Genomic DNA, 18,834 nt, shown 5'->3' with positions numbered 1-18,834 from the left:
TCCGGAAATCCATTCCTCAATTGTCTTAGCCTTGCTCTGCTGGAGATAACGGACAACTTCTAGGTTGTGTGTGGGAAGGAGTGGTGAGGAGCTAGAGCCTGCAAAGATGGCTAGCCGACCAAAGAGCCTCAGAGCTCCACGGTGAGTCTGTGTTGATGGATCCTGGAGTCGTTTCAGATCAGACTAAAAGGGCAGCAAGGCATTTGACAATCTAGGAGCCAAGAAGACCTTCTGGATATGAACTCACATAGGACAGGAGCTATCCCCAGCTCCCCAACGTGGTGTGAAGCTAACATATTAATTTGTTAAATGTTGGAAATTGAGCTATGACAACAACAGGCTGAATAAAGAAGGGACTATTTTGGGGATGGGGATAAAAATATAAGAGAAGGGTGAAAGGTTCTCAGAACCAGGGGTAGCTCATGAGCTCTGTAGAGCAGGTGTGTCTCTATGTAAATCGAATCCAGAAACTAAGCCACGCACTCCAAATCCAAAATATCAGGAAGTGTGTACACACTTTCTCCTGTAGCCACTATCTATGGTCTTTCTTCCTGACATTTGAGATAACAAAAGGTAATATTTTAGACAGGGTCTTATGTAACCCAGCATGGCCTGGAGCTCACTCTATAGCTGAGCATGACCTTGAACTTTTGATCTTCCTGCACCTATATTTCTTGAGCTCTGGAACAGAAAGCTTGCACAATCACATCAAGTTTATATGGTGCCCTGGATCAAACCCAGGCTTTGGGCATGATAGCCAAGCTCTCTACCAATTGAGTTATGGTCCCATCTCTGCAAACACATTTTAAATACAATTAAATCAAGACATCTTGAAACCCAAGACATTAGTGGTGGCTTGAAGGCATCTGTGGTTGGCTATGGATGCTCTTTGACTCTTGAAAAATCACGGACAAGTAAGTGGTCAAGATGTCTGTGGGAACTCCAAAGTTTTCATCCTTTTGGATCTGCTTGTTTGGTAAACTGAGGCAGCCGTCTGCTCTAGAATGCCCCTCCCCCCTCAGCAGTTCATTCAGGTCTCACATGCTCTTGAGCTTTGATTGACTGTCTGGACAAAGCAGCTGCCTCTCAGGAGGATGCCACAAGTGACCCTCATCTGGTTTGTAGGGCTTCTCCAGGTGGAACCTGATCATCCCGACCTCCTATTGCTTTAGCCACTTTATAGGCCGCCTTGGGTTTCTGCCTCTAGTGCCTTCCTTGCTGCTGCTCTGTGAAGAGGCCTCTTGATTTATTAATCAATTAATCAGTGTATGCTGAGGAGCTGCTCAGGGTAGTTAAACAGGGAAAACAAAATGCTGGGGCCCATCACCCAGATAGGTTGTGGTTAGGAACCAGCCTCCCACTGACGGTCTTCCTGCCCACACTGGCTGCCCTGCGCTACCATCCCTGCATGCTGCTCAGTCCAGATGGATCTCTTCTCCATAAAAGCTGACAGCGCTTTTCTGAAGGGCATTTTTTTTTGTGTGTGTGTCCTAGAGGAAAACGTCTCCTGAGATGAGCTTCATCTGTTACTCACAATAACTGTTGAATTTTGCAAATTCTGCTAGGCCCAAAATACACCTAGGTGGTTCTGCTCATACGTGCATGGACATGTATCCAATCCTGCTTTCCCACAAATAAAGTCATGGATCTGGAAGGACATTAAGCAAGGACAGGGCACAGTGAGGAGAGGTTCAGTGCAATGAGTAAGGTGTCTAAGGTCATGCAGAACTCCAGGGACACAAGGAAGAGAAGTGGGAAACGTTTGGGCACCCAGTCACATGCCCGGAGCTATTTCTGTGGAAGCTAAAGCAAAGTGAATGAGAGCTAGCATCTTCAGTACCCCCACTTATCTTTTAGATATGACCTTGGGGCATAAGCTATGGGAGTGGGGATTGAGAAACAGGTCTTACTACGTAGCCCAGGCTAGCCTGGAAGTTCTAGCAACCCTTCTCAGCTCCCCTAGTGGTGGCAGGAGGCAGGTGCAGGTGTGAACCGCTATACCTGGGTGGAGATTTTTTGTAGTGGTTTTAGGTAAAGCCTGTGGAGGAAATGGGGAAGCAGGTATAGAGGACAGCTCCTCACGAGGCCAGTGATGGATCCCAGGTGCCTGCAGAGGAGTGCTGGCTGCTGGAACGGGCCGGATCCTCCATCGAGAATCTATTTGATTGGTTTTCTTCACGATGGCACTGACTTAGCACACATGTTGCTGAAGCCGAAGTTTAACAGTATCCTATCTATCGACGCTCCGTTCCCAGTCACAAGTGGCACCTCCGTCCCTTGCCAGCTCTCTGCCACCCAGAATGGGACACTCACTCCCACCATGCTGGGCTAGGGAAAGGAGCAGTTTGTCCATAATTCTTCGGTGAACATAGGAGAGTCTCAAATGTCCTCCTTTGACTGAGCACCGGGGGGAACTTAGAGGTTGTGTTTTGTTTAGTATCTTTTAAGTTTTCAGCACTCATGCACGTGTCCACATTCAGGGCTCCTCCTGGTCAGGCTTCTTCCTGGTGGATGCTGCTCAAACAGTCGAACCCTTGGGCTGTAGACAGCTAAACTGGACTCACCAGCATTGAGTGATGCCCTGTTCCTTTCTTCTGTTTGTGTGTCCTCTAGGACCCTGCGTTCGCTGCTGTGGTCCACGACAAACTCCAGGTCCCTAACACCATCAGGAAGTCATGGAACGACCGAGACAACCGCTGTGACATTTGTGCCACACACCTGAACCAGCTAAAGCAGGAAGCCATCCAAATGGTGCTCGCCTTGGAGCAGGCAGCCGGCAGTGAGCACTATGATGCCTCTCCGGGCTCACCACCTTCGATCTCCAGCATTCCCGCACTGGTGGGGTCCCGGCACATGGGTGGGCTCCAGCAACCCAGGGAGTGGGCCTTTGTGCCCGCCCCCTATGCCACCTCTACCTACACAGGCCTCGTCAACAAGCACAGCGGTAAACCCAGCAGCCTTGGGGTCAGCAACGGCGCAGAAAAGAAGAGTGGATCCCCAACTCACCAGGCCAAAGTCAGCCTCCAGATGGCCACCAGCCCCAACAATGGGAACATCCTTAACTCGGTGGCCATTCAGGCTCACCAGTATCTGGATGGCACCTGGTCCCTTTCAAGAACCAATGGGGTTACTCTGTACCCCTACCAGGTAAGCACCTCTGCAAGCAGAGAAATGCAGGTGTTTTCTCCTCAGTGAAATGAGCACACACTCCGGCTCTCTGTCTAGAAGTTAAGAATCAAGGCAGCAGATAGGCTGATTCTTCTTTCTCCTTCTGGGAGCTTCCATATAATCCCACAGAGTTCTCTCCAAGGAGCTCCACTCAGTCCATCATGCTTTGAGGGAGAACCTGTCAGCTCCCAATGCCTAACCTCTTCTTGCTTAGCTGATATCTGTGCCCCCACCCCTGCAGGATCTTATTGGCTTGGGCAGTGCCAAGGACTTCGTAGCCCCCAGCTTTACTATGTGGTATAGTGATTAAAATATAGAAAAGGCCCAGAAATGCTCAGACTGGCCCAATACCCTGACCTGTACCCATGCTAGTAAAACAACTTAGCACAAAGGGATTGCCCTATCCCAAGCTCTCCATTTGGAGTCGATAGAACGGTAGTAAGGATTAAATACAGACATTTATTAGATATAAAGATATATATCACTAAAAATTTAGATTAAGGTTTTTGTTGGCCTCCTGTTCCCATTGTCTGCACCTTCTGAAAGGAGTGGAGAACTCTTGTACCTTGGCAGATCTTCACTTTTTTCTGTCTGAGACGCATCTTTATGTTGGACCTGATCACAGAAGCTTTCCTCCCATGGTTTCCTCCTTTCTTCTTTTCCCTCTTTGGGTACCGAAATGAGCACTACCCTCAGGTCTCTTTATCTGAAAGTAAGAGAGCAGGTTTCTAATCTGAAAAAAAAAATGTTGTGTTCCAGACATGGTAGCACGTCCCAGCACTAGGAAGACAGAAGCATCTAGAGTTTCAGGCCAGCCTGGACTACAGAGACAGTTCAGAGCCAGTCTGAGGTACATAGTGAAGCTCGTCTCAAAAACAACATCCCCCCCAAATAACCACAAACCAAACCAACCAAACCAAAATATAGAAAAAATAATTTGTCTTGATTTTTCCTAGGGGAGCTTTCTATCAGATGAAAGTCAGAGTCTATACATGTCCTCTGTCCTCTGTGTCTGCTGTGTAGGGACCAGCACAGACTCTTGACTGTCACTGATGTGGAGGGGTGACCATAGTCATGGGGTGTTAGGAAGGTAACTGGTGTATCAGATAATCCTGAACACCCCAGGTCACTTCTCCTCTGTGCTGTGTCATATAGGGTGAGCGGCCTTCCCTTATCATCTAGGGACTCAGACTTCCTTCATCTGGTGGATACCCATCTTTCAGGGGCCTTAAGAGTCATCTACCAGACCTTCTGTAACCAACCAAGAAGTGAGGGGTAGGTGCGGAGGCTCCCACAGTGGGTTTGAGGCTTATCCTGGGTCATACAGTGTTTCCATTCATATTCTACTGTCAAGAATCCAGGGCTCCAGCCCCACTTCCCTGCAGGAGAAACTGGGGAAGCCAACATGCTCAGAAGAAAAACAAACCAAGTGAGGGTGCACAGACCAGTATTGTGACATGAAGGAAAACATACAGGGAACCATGAAATGAACTCAGCGTGGCCGATAAAATCTGAGTACCTTACAGTTCCCCCAAATAATTTTATTTAACCCTGCAATGGGCCCGTAAGGCAAGAAGGAAATGGCTGGATCTTTGTAGAGTCAAGGAGCATGATGCTTAGGAAAAATGAATCACTTATGACCACACAGCCAGTGAAGGACCAAGACTAGTTTTCCTGGGCCCTGAGCAATTCCCTGGCCTTTCCCACACGTGGCTTCCTGTGAGACCTAGAACAGCAAAGAAAACAATTCTAATTTTGACCTGAAGGAGCTGAGCAATCATTTGACTTTTAGATGAAGTTCTGTGTGGTTTAACTACATATACCACATTATATCGTATAACTCCATATTTATATACTGTATAAATAGGATAAGGAACCAATAAGGAAGCCGTTAAGGAGACTGCATAGCCTAGTCTTGAAAGTCACTGCCTAGGCCTCTGAGTGAGCTTTCTTTCTTTCTTTCTTTCTTTCTTTCTTTCTTTCTTTCTTTCTTTCTTTCCTTTCTTTCTTTCTTTCCTTCTTTCCTTTTTAAATTTTGTGTTTATGAATTTCTTGGCTGCATATATGTCTGTGTACCAAGATGTGCCTAGTGCCAGCCAAAACCAGAAAAGGATGCCAGATCCCCTAGAACTAGAGCAACAGACTGATGTGAGCCGCCATGGAAATGTTGGGAAGGAACCTGGGGCCTCTGCAAGAGCAACAAGTGCCCTTAACCACTGAGCCGCCTTCCTGGCCTCTGTGATAGCTTTCTCTCTCCCCCTATAACAGGGATAAGAAGTGGTGACACTGTGGAGGAGAAAGCTTATTGCGCTTACAGCTTTTGGTCAGCCGGCCTCTGTGATAGCTGCGTTCCTTACCTCTCTGACAGAACACCTGACTGAAAGCTTTAAGGGAGGAAGTTTTATTTTAGCCCCATTAGGGCAAGGAAAGTATGGAGGCGAGCCCCCATGATGGCATGCGGCTGAGACCCCTTCCCTCCTCGCACCTCCACAGAGCAGAAGCAGAGAGGGGACTCCTGGGGCTCATCTGTCTTTCTCTATTATGTAACCATGTGCAAGGTTGAACTTGGCTCCTCAGTTCATCTCTCCTGAAAGCAAGCCCACAAATATGCCCAGAGACATGCTTCTCATGGGTTCCTAAACCCAGCTGTGTTGACAATGGAGACTGACCATCAGAACCTCATAGCTTTTGGGCCTGGGCAAGACAAACTATGGATAGCCTCATTGCTAGGAAGTAAGGGAGGAGCCCAAAGCCTGCTCAGGAGCATGGCCCCAAAGACGGAAAGAGTTTGCATTAGGTCCTGACTTGTAAGGGCCCTACCATCTCCCAGTGCTGCTGTTCTGGGCCAAGTCTTTATCATATGGGTCCCTGGGCAGCAATCAACACCCAACTAGAGCTGTCAGGAGCAGAAAATGTCTTTATTATGGAGTGGTATGCTTTTAAAAGATGGTTTATCATTTAAAAACATACAGTACATTTAAAATATTTTTTTACATTATAAGAAGTAAAACATATTTTTTTAAAAATAAAATGAAGACTATATAAAGTTTAACTGTGATTTTCCAAAGCCTACATCACATAGAAATAAGTTATTTAGTCATATTTTCTCCAAGAAATGCACTCACAATGTGTAACATTGTGATAAAATCCGGGGCTTTGACTTTCTCTGGTAGACTGGGCATATTTTCTATGCTGTTAAATGTTTTTTTCTTAAATATGTTCTTTGGGTCTAACAGAGTAGCTCACTGAAAGAACGCTGGCTTGGCACCTACAAGGACTCCTTTTTAATACTTAGCACCGCAGAAAGAAGTAAGATCTGATGTCTGGTGTGAACGTGATATTCTGTAATGGTGAATATTTACTCTACGAAGGCATTCTAATGGATGTAGCGTTAGAGTTTAGCTTCTGTGAATATGGATCACGTGCCCAGTTGAGCAGTATTTTTACCATGTCTCCGATAGTGCTAACTGTACACTCATGTTACACAGACAAGTCCCGTTTCATCTTCCACACTAGAAGCCGGCAGAGCCAGTATCTGAGGGATACAATGGTCTCACCTGCGCATCAGAACTGATGACACAAGGACAAAGAGTTAGGACCACAGCTTTAATGTAAAGAGAGTTCCTTGTACAAGAACAGCTGTTTTTTTTTTTTTTTTCAAAAGCCCTTTGTCAAGGAGTAGGCACTGTGCTAGGTGTTGGGTGGGGCTGCCTCCTTGGGAAACCCAGGTTACTGTCCTGTGGTCTTCACAGTGAGGGAGGGGCCAGGCAGCAAGGGAGGCTGGCAGGTGAGTACAAAGGTGGAGTGATCCTTGGTCTTTCTGAGGCTGCGAGGAAGAACTCAAATCCAGATCTTGCTGCGGCTTAAAATCAGATTCAAAGAGGATGCGTACTAATTCCCATCTTGGAATTATCCTGGATCCATTTTATTGGCAACGCTGGAGCTGACCAACTCATGTATTTTTCCCTGAGTAATGATTAAAGGGACCAGAGGAAATCTCTCCGGGATAAAGAGATTTGGGGTCTGGCTATGAATCAGTATCCCTCCCATTGTGACTATGTCACCCTGATGCCCTGGGGCATGGGCTCCCAGTCTGGCAGACTGAGTGTCTCCTGTTAGGAACATCTCCCTGCAGTAAATATTCCGTAGTTCACGGTCTAGGCAGCAAGTCAGAGATGGTTCACTGCTCTGAAAGCCAGCTCCACTTTCCCTGCTCACCCAGGCTCCCACTTCCCTCTGCAGAGCAGATTGCCTCTGGCTTAAGCCACACGTGTTCCTTGATCAGGGAAGTATCTAGAGTTTAATGAGTGTCCGGGGTAGCCCTCCACTCCCAGGAACCTGAGCCTGTGGGGGTGTTATTGAAGGGGAGGCTGTCCTTCTGCACCTCAGATGCAGCAGGGATGACAAATGAGGGCAGTCTTCCAGCAGGGAGCCTGCCTTCTTTGTGAAGCTCCTGCCTCACTAGAGGGAAGGAAAAGGGTAATTTAGGAGGCACGGAGATTACCTGAGGAAAGAGAAACAAACTACACATGCAATTCCTCGTGCAATATCTTTGAGAATTGATGTCGTAAGAGAAGATGAGGGGACCCCTTGCAAAGCCTGACTTCCTTCTGTTGACTTCAGACACTCTGTAATGGAAATATGTACAAGTCAGGACTTGCTCACCAACCATCTTTTGGCCACGGGAGTTTGGACACTAAAAGGACATGCGTATACCAGTTCTCATACTCATCTATAGCTCATCTCCTTTTGAATGATAGCTCCTTTGGCCTGACTCACTCTCATGATGGTAAATGACCACAGGAAAGACTGTTAATCCCGGGTTGCTGGCATTAGAATCCACTTCTGTGGGTTGGCATCTGGCTCCTGTACCAAGGGGGGAGGGGGTCTGATCCAGAGTATCACAAGCAGTGCTGTCATGAAGGCCACAGTTTTTAGATGGGTGAAAGGCTGTGTTTATGGCCCCCACTCCCAAACTCTGAACAGAGCATGTGTTTGTGTATTTGGCTATGTACAACACATTTCTCAAGGATGTGATATTCAGGGTGAATGTCCAAAGGAATGGGTGCATCTTCTGAATGAGTGGTGGATAAGGTCGTGCTCTAAGGGAGCTCCGTAATTGCATCAGGAAGATTAAATAGTGCTTTAAATCTGGCCACGCATTTTGTGCATTAGGCTAAGGAAGTCCCTGGAAGGAGTTCAAGTCCAGGTCAGTCTGTGATTGGGGTTCCCCGTGTAGGACTTTGTGGATGTGATGAAGGAGTTTGAGATTGTCTGGGATTATCCAGCTGGATTTGATGGGGTCTCAAGTATCCTGACAATAGTGAGGCAGGAGGAGCAGAACCAGAGGGAGAGCAGGGATGATGCTACACCACTGGCCTTGGCCCTGGAGGAAGGGGCCACAGGTCAACGTCAGACCTCTGCAGAGGCTGGAAGAGGCGTGGAGGCAGAGTTTCTTCAGAGCCTCTGAAGGAACCAGTTCTTCAGGTCTCTTTAAACTTCTCCAGAACATTAAGATAATAGATTAGTGTGGGTTTGTCCCAGCGACCTTAAGGAAGCACCTGAAGGCGTTTGGTAGCTAACAGCCTTGATAAGGGCTAGTGAGGTGAGGTTTGCAGACCTGCGGGATGATTGAGTAAGTGGGCTTCTCATCCCACCCAGGAACTACCTTACCCAGTGGCTTGGCCAGCACGTTAGCAAGTGGAGCTATTCATTTGGCTGCCTCTACAGAATGAGAGGCTGCTCATACTGCCCCCGCCCCCACCCAGCTCCCATTGCTTTTCAGTTGTCTCAAGTTTCCCTATTGTTACAGAGGCATAATGACAACAAGCCGCAGCCACTCTCCGCTGGCAGGGATGACCATTGTGTGAGCCTTTCAGAGTGTTGAAACTACAGAAACCACTGCAGACTGGGGGAGGGGAGCCTTGATGGAATGCGTAGAAGGATGCTTCCCTTTTCTGACAGGCCTTTGGAACCACAAGTGCAGGATCTCATGGGAATTCCCCAGAAAGTAATTCTTGCCTTTTCTGGTATCTCAAGAATCAAATGTATTTGAAAGTCCTCTGGGGATTGTAGACCTGAACATAGGGTTGGCTCACATCGGTTGTTATTTAGTAAGCTGAAGACAGGTAATGGAGATCTGAAGCAGAGGAATGGACAGTTTGCTTCTTTAAAACTGGGGTTTGCAAATTTTGGCTACACACTAGAATTTCTTGAGAGATTTATTTATTTATTTTTAAGATTTTTATTTATTATGTATATAGGTTTCTTCCTTCATGTATCCTGCAGTACAGAAGAGGACACCAGATCTTATTACAGATGGTTGTGAGCCACCATGTGGTTGCTGGGAATTGAACTCAGGACCTCTGGAAGAGCAGCCAGTGCTCTATTCCTCTGAGCCATCTCTCCAGCCACCTCTTGAGAGATTTAAAAGAAATTCTAAAAGTCCAGTTCACAACACAGTTCGATAATATGAGACTATCTGAGGCTGAGACCCAGGCTGTACCTTGAATTGTTGAGGCCAAGAACCCAGCCTTGAGGCATGATTCATTTACCACGGGTCCAATAACGCCACAGAAGGTACCAGTGAATTTATGTAGGCGAGTAGTTCCCTATGGCAGAATGCCTGAGCCCAGCAACTTAGAAGGAAGAGGGGCTAGCAGATGTCTCACCTGGCCATACAAACACGAGGACTTGAGGTCTCCAGGACACAGGCAAAGTTGGATGCGGTTGTGTATTGGTCTGCAAGCCTGTTACGGTGGCATGGGCAACAGAGACAGGAGATCCCTGGGCATATGCAGACCAGCTAGCCCGGTGCTTATGGTGGCAAATAACCCCGTCTCAAATAAGGTGGAAAATGAGGCCTCACACCCAAGACTGCCCTCTGACTTTCACATGTATGCCACATGGAGAGAGAGAGAGAGAGAGAGAGAGAGAGAGAGAGAGAGAGAGAGAGAAGATTATCAGAGAAGTTAATTTTGGTTTTATGGCTTCAGAGTTTTCAGCCCCTGGTTGCTCAACCTTGTGGCCTTCCTGCCCTGGGCAATGGAAGGAGTTTGTGGTAGAGGAAGCTGCTCACTTCCTGCTGGCCAGGAAGCAAAGAACTGAAGAATAATATGAGGTCCCAAGGTCATCCTCAAGGGCACGTCCTCAGTGACTTAGCTTCTTCTCACAAAGCTCCACCTCTTAAAGGTTCTGCCACCTCCCCATAGTGCTAAGATGAGGTCCAAGCCTTTAGCGAATGACTTTGGGGAGAACGTTCTAGACCCTAAATGCATTGGAAATTGAAAAATGGAGGGAGTAGTCTATTAGCTTCTTAGGGTTTTCATAACAAATCGTCATCAACTAGGCTGCTTAGAACATGCAGTGTTTTATCTCTTGAGTCTGATTTTAATATTGTTGCTTTCTCAGTCATTCATAATTTTTATAAAATCTATATTTTTTTACAGTATTCTATGATTTAGAGTTTTCAATAAATTGGAGAACATAGAGCTTCCTCTCCACCTAGCCCACCCTGGGCATCCAGCTAATTAATATCAAATTGCGATGGCACGCGCTAATAGGCTTTAGCATGACAAATTAGCCTGCCTCTGTCTTAGAAAGCTATTTGTTAGGATCCACTAATGAGTCATGTATTTCATATGCCTAAGTCACTCCCAGGGAGTAATTTGGGTGTTTAGGAAGTATGTTAGGCACCATTTTGGGGGTTGGGGAGACTATCCAGTGTCTTAACTATAGCACCCTTGGTCTCAAAGAGTTAACCCATCCCCTGCATAGCTTAGGTGAGAGGCTGGACTGGTGGAGGCACTCTGGGGTAGGGGAAACCTTAGGAAAAGCAGCCAGAACTGCAGCAATGGCTGTGGCATCATGAGAGCTTGTCTCATGACAAACCTGTCTGGGCCAACTTGATAACTGCCATCATCATCCCAGTGCTGGCTCCCACTGTGGTCCAGCAGAGAAGAGCAGGATGAAATGGAAGAACAGGCCCATTTGTGGGTTTATAACCTCGCTTTGGTTACAGCAAATCTCAGGAGACAGACATCTCAGGAAGCAGACAGGCCCTTGTCAGTTACAATTGCAGGACCCATCCCCAGGTGTGTCAAGTGACCTGCCCACGGTGGCCTACCTAGGACTTGGACATGGCAGAGGTGGGCTCAGATGCAGGTTGCCTATCATCTGTTTGCTCTTCTGCCACTGTCCTGGAAGGGGGCCACTTCCCTGGGCTGACCACACGGCTGACCCAAGCACACCCTGCTGTGGGATTTCTCTGGGGTGATTCTGTGCGCCTAGAATTTCCGAGGTTTTCCTTCTGTCACCCTGCACAGTGGTGTGGAAATCAATGCTCTGTGCTGCTTCTCCTCACTGCAAGGTGGGGAGGCTGGAAGGGATAAAGGGGGAGTCAGAGATGGACCCCAGAAATGAGAGGCCTTGTAAGCAATGCTGCCACCTAGTGAGACAAATGTCAGCTTTCCTGAAAGGTGGGCTTGGTAGACTTAATAGAATCATGTCCAAATGTTTCAGCTTCCTAAGAAGAGTGAGAGGGAGCAGGATCCTTCTCTCACCGGTAAGGAGATCGAGGTTTGTCAGGGTTTGTTTAAATTGGCTTTCCCAACACATGTCTTTGGGAAAAGACATTGCTGGAACCTTCCGGAGACAGCTCTGTTTAACCACAGTGGGAGAGGCAGCTGGATCGGTATGTATGCTTCGGTTCGCTCATCTATGATCTGAACAATATCGATTGTGCTACTTTTTCCCTAACATGTGTGTGTGTGTATACACTATATTTGCATGTATAAAGATATATATATATCACATATAATACACATATATCCCACAATTTAGCATTATAACTATTATGAAGAACACAATATAACCTCACACCCTTCTCCCCAATCCTCAGCTGCTGTCATTCTGCCTTGTCTCTCTGAATTTGCCTATCCTATGCTTATGCTAATAAATGGACTCACACGGTATTGGTTCCCTTGTGAATAGCTTATTTCACTCAGCATTTCCCCAGGGTTTGTTTGTGTTGAGTCAGATATTAGAATTGCCTTCTTAAACTCTTTTAAAGGGTTGTTACTATTTTTTTCACATGGATGAGTGTTTTTGATCTGCACGTATGTCTATATACCATGTGTGGGTCTGGTGCTCACAGAAGGGGGCACTGGATCCCCTGAAACTAGAATTACAGGTTGTGAGCCACTATGTGGATGCTGGGACTAGAATCTGGAACCTGGGAGAGTAAGCAGCAGGTACTCTTAACCACGGAGCCATTTCTCCAGCCCCAGCAGTTCCTTCCTTTCAAAGGCTATGTGATGTTCTGAATATATACCACTTCTCGCTAATCCCTTCATCCATCAGCGGACACTGGGCTAGAATAGCTTCCGGTTCTATGACCAATGCTGCTGTGAATACGAATGTACAGTTTTCCCACAGACTCGCTTCCTATTCTATTGGGTATAGATGGAGAATTACTGTCTCCTATGATAATCCCGTTTTTAATTTGTTGGGGGAGCTGCCACCACCGCCATGCCCCATAGTGTCCTCACCATCTTACATTCTTGTCAATGATATGTACTGGTTCCAGTGTCACCTACATCTCTCTAATACCTTTTCTTTTTAACTATTATTCATGTGTGTGTGTGTGTGTGCACTTGTGCATGACTGTAGCTATGTGTGCGTGTGTATGGAGGATAAAAATTGATGTCTTCCCCAAGACAATGTCTCACCCTGAACCCAAACCTTAAAGTTCGGACAGAGTGCCTGGTAGCAAACCTAGGGATCCTCCTGTTTCTGTCTTCCCGAAGCTGGGATTTCAGGGGTAGGCCACTGTACCCAGCTTTCATAAGCTTTTTTCCTGACTGAGATATCTTCTCAGTCCCCCCCTTTATCTTTTCTAATGGTGTCCATCCCAACAGGTTCAAGGTAGGAACTCCCTCCCAGTGACCAGTGCTCCTGAACCTCTTTTCACAGGCCTCTTGGCCATCTGTAGGATTTGGAGACTCTATTGACTCAAGTCTCAGTTTCCTTGCCTATAGAGTGAGGTTAATAATATCACTCTCCTAAGATTGTTGAGAAAATTTCAAATGAAAATGAGAAAATCTACCTAGCTCTAGCTGCAGCTAGAGTCTCTCTATCCCTATGTTGTAGCTATAGAAAGAAAGAAAGATGGCGGCCCTACATTGAGGGCGTCTACGGAGTGGAGTCAGCCATACAGACTGCTCACTGAGCACGGCTTTCCGCTCTCCTTCAGTGGCATACTTAGGGGCCAGGAGGACTTATGGGAAGCCACCAGCGCACCCCTGAAGAGCAGCAGCAGAGACGATGAGCTTAGAAAACTCAAGCGTTGCTCACCTGAGCAGGCCCAAGCTATTCTTCAGCAGTGGCCTTGTGGTTAGTCCCTGGGATGCAGGCTCTCTGCAGAGCTGCTCCAAGGCTTGGGAAATCCGTCGCTGCCCACTTCAGAGGCAACTGCGGCTGTCTCAGACCTTTTGTGGAAGACAAGGGTTCTCCTCCGAAGACAGCCTGTGCTCTCTCATTCGAGCAGCATTGTGATGGGATTGGGTACCTTAAGCATTAATTACTACTGTTGGAATAGGGGGCCCCCTCTGTCCAGGCACTAATAAACAACAAAATAAAGCAATGCTCCTTCATGGTTAGTGACAAACTGGCAATTTGGAGGTGGCAGCTTCTTAATTGAGCCCAAAAATGGCTCAAACTTTCCAAATGTTTCAGCTCAGCCTTCCCTCTGAGAAAACCCTGGTGACAATAAGGAGAGAGCAAAGCTTTGAAGTCTTAATGCTGTTGTCCTTTCTGCTGCCGATGTCACAACCCGGGACAGCTTGCTCAGCTGCTGAGAGGTGAAGACCTGTTCTGCTCCTGGCTCCGTCAGCCCATGCAGGCATCTCTGACCATCCAGCACTTGGCACTCCCAACACCTAGGTTCAGTTTTGTTCGCCATCTCTCAACTTGGCAGCCACCTTTAAATATCATTAATTTAGCACCATAGTAATGAAGGGTTAGAATAAGAATTATAGCCGACACACACGTGCTCATTCTATGTAGCAGACACACTGTTCCGTAAGCTGCATGCCTCGTGTGCATGACTTCCAGAGGCTTCCCAGCCGTCCTAAGAGAGGGGAGAGTGAAAATACGAGCAATGAGCTAACACAAGGAAATGCCACCTGCGCAGGGGAGACACATTTCTGGAATCCCCAAACTTGTCAGCAAATGAGACACTGTCTCAAACTAGGAAGGGGAAAAAAAGGAGCCGGCATTGTGGACTCATGGCAGAGGGACTCTGGGTTCTGTCCCCATCACCACGCAGAGAGGGTGGGAAGGGGAAAGGGGGCACATTTCCGCACTAACAATAATGTAGGTTTCATGTTAGTTATCAGCTTGGTCCAGTTTTTTTTTTCTGGCTGAAAGTGCTAAGGAAGTTCTGTGCAGAATTATTCCTATTTAGCTGCCCAGCCCTTGGCCTTCATTCTCCTCGCTTCCTTCCTTTCTTTGCATTGAAGCATACAACCATGACAGCTGCAAAGACTACTGGTGTAGGCTTGTAATAAAGAGTCCAAACTCTCCCTCAACTCACCCCTATTGCTTGAATTCTCTGGATAGTTTATTTCTATCTCTGAAGATGAGTCAATAATACGTAAAAGAATTCTTGTTGAAAATCAGTTAATTCTCTTATTTATTAGGAACTTATATGAAAGATTTGGCCAAAAAGAAAATGGGAAATAAAGCAAGGTACTTATTTAAACACTGCAAACCCCTTTCCTCTCCAAAGCGGTTGTAAAGTAAATGGAAAATGAGTCAGTGCAGCAATTGAGGACCAACTGGTCTATGGTCAATAAATATTTCCCAAGGTAGGTAAGTTTCTAGTATAATCTCCTTGTAAACATTATAGACAAATTGTACTTGGCCCCAGACTAGGAAGCAAACCTGGGGCAAGGGTTCAAGGAGATGGAGATAAGAGCAGATCTGTAAACACGGGGAGCCATCATGAGAATGGGGTGTTGGGAGCTGGGGAAGATGCAGAGGAGAAGGCAGAGTAGCAAGTCCCCGACATTCCCCCTTAGTATTGTGTGCAAGGCTCCTGGTGGCTAGGCAGTGTGAAGTAGCAGGTAGCTGTGCCTCGGGTGGGTTCAGGGGAGCATGTCGCTTGAGCAGACAGAGCCAGGGAAGAACTGACTGTGGATTTGGAAGGATGATAGTCGCACAGGCTTATGGGTACCACGGATATTTAAGAAGAGGCTGGAGACCTTGAGCACTGATGGTGTGAGGGATACGGATAGGAGAGCTGAGGACAATGCTACTTGCCTGGTGTCTGCTGGTTGTGGAAAAAGCACTTGGCCATTCATAAATGCAGGGAAGACAGGCAGCCCAGAGTGGTGAGCATGAGCTGCTGGTCAGACGTGTGAGAACATGTGAGCTCTTGCTTACTCTGGAACCCTCTGGTTCGGAAACAGATGTCCCTGAGGGTCTAGTTAGGAATGAAGCTTCCTTGAGTGCTGAAGAAGGGCACAGGTGAGCCTAGGCAAGCAAGAGAAAGCTGTAAAGATGGTTCTGGAATTCAGGTCTTCCTAGGTGGATAAGGAAGGCCCGGAAGAGCTCCGGAAGCTGTGTCCTGGATCTGGTTGTTATGCACATCATATTGTCAGTCACCTCACACCAGAACCAACACCTACATAATGCTGGTCTTCTCTGACTGTACCGCATAAGCTTGCACATCCATCCATCCCTCAGCAAGCATTTGTTGAGCCAGTTACAGCGGGAACACAAAAGACTGTCTTCAGACACTTGAAGTGAGCAAACACCACCTCAAGTGCGTTTGGCTGTGGGAAATCAGTGAGGGAAAAGGGAAATTCTTCATTTCTTCCGTGGTGTGTGTGTGGTATGGTGTGGTGTATATGTTTGCACTCATGTGATATTTTAAGGATGGCAGGGTGATTTGTTGCTCTCAATAGCGCACAGAGACCGTAACCTAGATGCTGCTGACCAATGGGGGACATGGCAGCTTGTGTGACCAGGAGTCAGGAATCCCTGCTGCCCAGCTGAGTTGTTTCTGCGGAGAACTCTGATCCCTGATTGTGTGGTTCATGCTGCCCTCCCTGGCCCCACGCTTGCGGTGTGTCATCAGTAAACACAGCAAAGGCCATAGTGTCCTACTGACCTGGCTTCAAAATCCCACCTGCATTGTCTTCCTGGAAACGACCTCATTCTTAGGGCCATCTATTGACAGGCTAGGCAATGAACAACCCGGCCAGCTAACTGTGGTAAGCTCGCTGCTTACTTTGTCAATCTCTGATCCTGGGAGAGGAAATGGGTCTTCTGAAGATGGCATTCAGCAGGTTCTTTCCTTCAGTATTTCACACCCACAAGATACCAGGTGTTCAGATCCGGGGACACCAAGACGCGTCAGGCCGAGACCCTGTCTCCAGGAGTCTTAGCTCTGGGATGTGGGCTCAGTGTCAGTGGACAAAGCACGGCTATTTTGTAGAGCTGTGTGTGAATCCCACCTTCAAATCCGGAAAATGTACTTCTAACAGCAGTTATCTGCAAGCCGTGTCTTGGGGGACTTTCTGACTAGGAGCAGTAATCTCGAAAGAACTCATCGCTGTCATCTTGAGGCCATGGCGACCAGTCAGGGCTGCACTCTTACCATGAAAGCTCTGCTCTGCCTCCCTTAGATGTGTGCTAGTGTGACTGGATGGCCCTGGAAGCTGTGGGGTTGGTGGGATAGCGGAACATCAAGGGGAAGCTTTATGTCCCCTCTAATGCCCCTCTCCCATCTCTGGCCATCCAGCCAGCACATGCTGGGAGTACCCACCAACCCTTATCTAATGCGGTTTTGGGTTGGAGGGCCAGTCTGTAACTCAAAGGTCCCAGGATTCCATGCCCTCCCCTTAAGTCATCACAAAGTTGAGGTATTAAGTTTCTTCCAGTGTTTGTTTTTACTTATTTGTTTGTTTATTTTGTGTGTGTGCTCGCCTGAGTCCACTTCTGACTTGGGGTCTTGGCTGTAGTTGTTTGGTGAGAGCTGGTCTCCTGGAGAGAGGCTCGCAGAGATCACAGCAGTGGTTTCCAAGCAGAAGACTTACATAATCATTTTTTTTAAAAGCTTGTATCAAGAATGTTTTTGAATGAATAGCAGTTGGATAAATAGTTCACACTGAAAATACGTTCGTCTGATGAAGAACGAGACTGAAGGGGGGTGATGCACTTTTAATTGCTGAAGAAACAGCTGACCACTTTAAATGCAGTCACATTGATGTCACAATCCTAATTTGCCCAGAGTTGCTCTTTTTCTCCCTTCGGCTTGTACAGATGATGCTGTTAGCATTTATCACCATGTTCGAAAAGTGCCAAGATAATGACGACGCTAATTAATCTGGCCTCATAGCTTTCCCCCACAAACGGGAGCCAAACTATGTAGCTCTTTCCTTCCACATCTGCTTCCAGCTGTCCCCAGAGGGAAGGGAAGCTGAGTCACAGTGGCAAAAACGATGCCTGTGGGGAAGTGGTGCTGGCTACCCATCTATCCTGTGAGGGAGCTGATCTTGCAATGCAATTCTCCCAGGACTGAATTCCAACTAGGACTGGCACTCTGAGTCTGTGTGTGTTGTGTGAGTAAAGATATCCAACCAACAGATTGCTTTTGAGCCTTGAACACGCCCAAGACATATTTTGAGGAGTCACTGTGATTCAACAGAATGTCCGAGCCTCTGTCCCTACGCCTGTCCCCCATGATTGACTGTGGAACCATGAATATTGGTTTTTTTTAAAAAAAAGACTGGGAGTGTCCCCTTGAAAGCCAGCGTTGCAGCCAGTAAGTCACTTTCCTCCTCAGAGTGCCATTCTTTCTCTCTCTGCTGCTTAATAACCTGTGGGTGTGTACCGGGCCCACTCACAGAAAAGCCCATTTTCACACACACTTTCACATGTGCACACTAGCACACGGGCCCCCAGCAGAGCAGGAGTGAGTCACAAAGTCAGTCGCCTTCGTCTCCAGACTCGGCTGGCAGACAGCTGGAGCTTACAAGACGTCAGCCTAAAAATGACCTTAGATGGAAGCTCGTCTCGGATCTCCTGCGCAGCTGTGCTACCCTTCACACAGCTGAGGTGGTGAACTGCATCTTAGGAGAATCGTTATTACTTATGAAATTTGCCCTTGAAATATGTTTCTACTAGTGTTTAAAATTAAAGTTGTATGTGTTCATAATTTAAAGTGACATCATTTGAGAGTCTTGAGGTGTAAGACACCCCCACCACCACTGGAAATACAGTGGGCGTTTCCTGCTTTCTCAAGTTACCTCAATATTCATCTTCCTGGCTTCTTGTTCTAGGGTTGACTCTCTTTGATTTGCTTAGATTTTGTTTTGTCAAGAGGTTTATGATATGAAAGCTGTTGCCATGGACTTGGGGATGTGGCTCAGTGGTGGAGTCCTTGCCTAGCATATACAAGGCCTCATGTTACAGCCTCAGCAATACAAAACAAGCAACAGTAACAACAAGACTCCAGCACAGCCCTCTGCTTCCCCAGCATGTTTAGCCAGTGTTTGCCCCTTCGCTGTGTGGACATTTGTTCTGACACTGCAGAGGAGACAGAGGGTAAAGTTGCTGGCTTTTTTTTTTGTCTAATTGTGAATCAAAGCAGTAATTATG

The 18,834-nt window shown here is 47.1% G+C and overlaps 1 protein-coding gene across 1 annotated transcript in view; it reads left to right on the top strand.

Annotated features, from left to right (window-relative positions):
- Kif26b (kinesin family member 26B) overlaps positions 1-18,834 on the top strand; it is a 409,589-nt gene that overhangs the window by 146,878 nt on the left and 243,877 nt on the right. The window contains exon 3 of the mRNA XM_057770142.1: positions 2,614-3,147. Within this exon, the coding sequence (XP_057626125.1) occupies positions 2,614-3,147 (534 nt within the window). The remainder of the gene's footprint in view (positions 1-2,613; positions 3,148-18,834) is intronic.

This window comes from Chionomys nivalis, chromosome 5 (genome assembly GCF_950005125.1).
Source record: "Chionomys nivalis chromosome 5, mChiNiv1.1, whole genome shotgun sequence".
Classification (NCBI taxonomy): Eukaryota; Metazoa; Chordata; class Mammalia; order Rodentia; family Cricetidae; genus Chionomys; species Chionomys nivalis.
The sequence above is the reverse complement of the archived record's forward strand: the minus strand, read 5'-3'. Positions and strand labels throughout refer to the sequence as shown.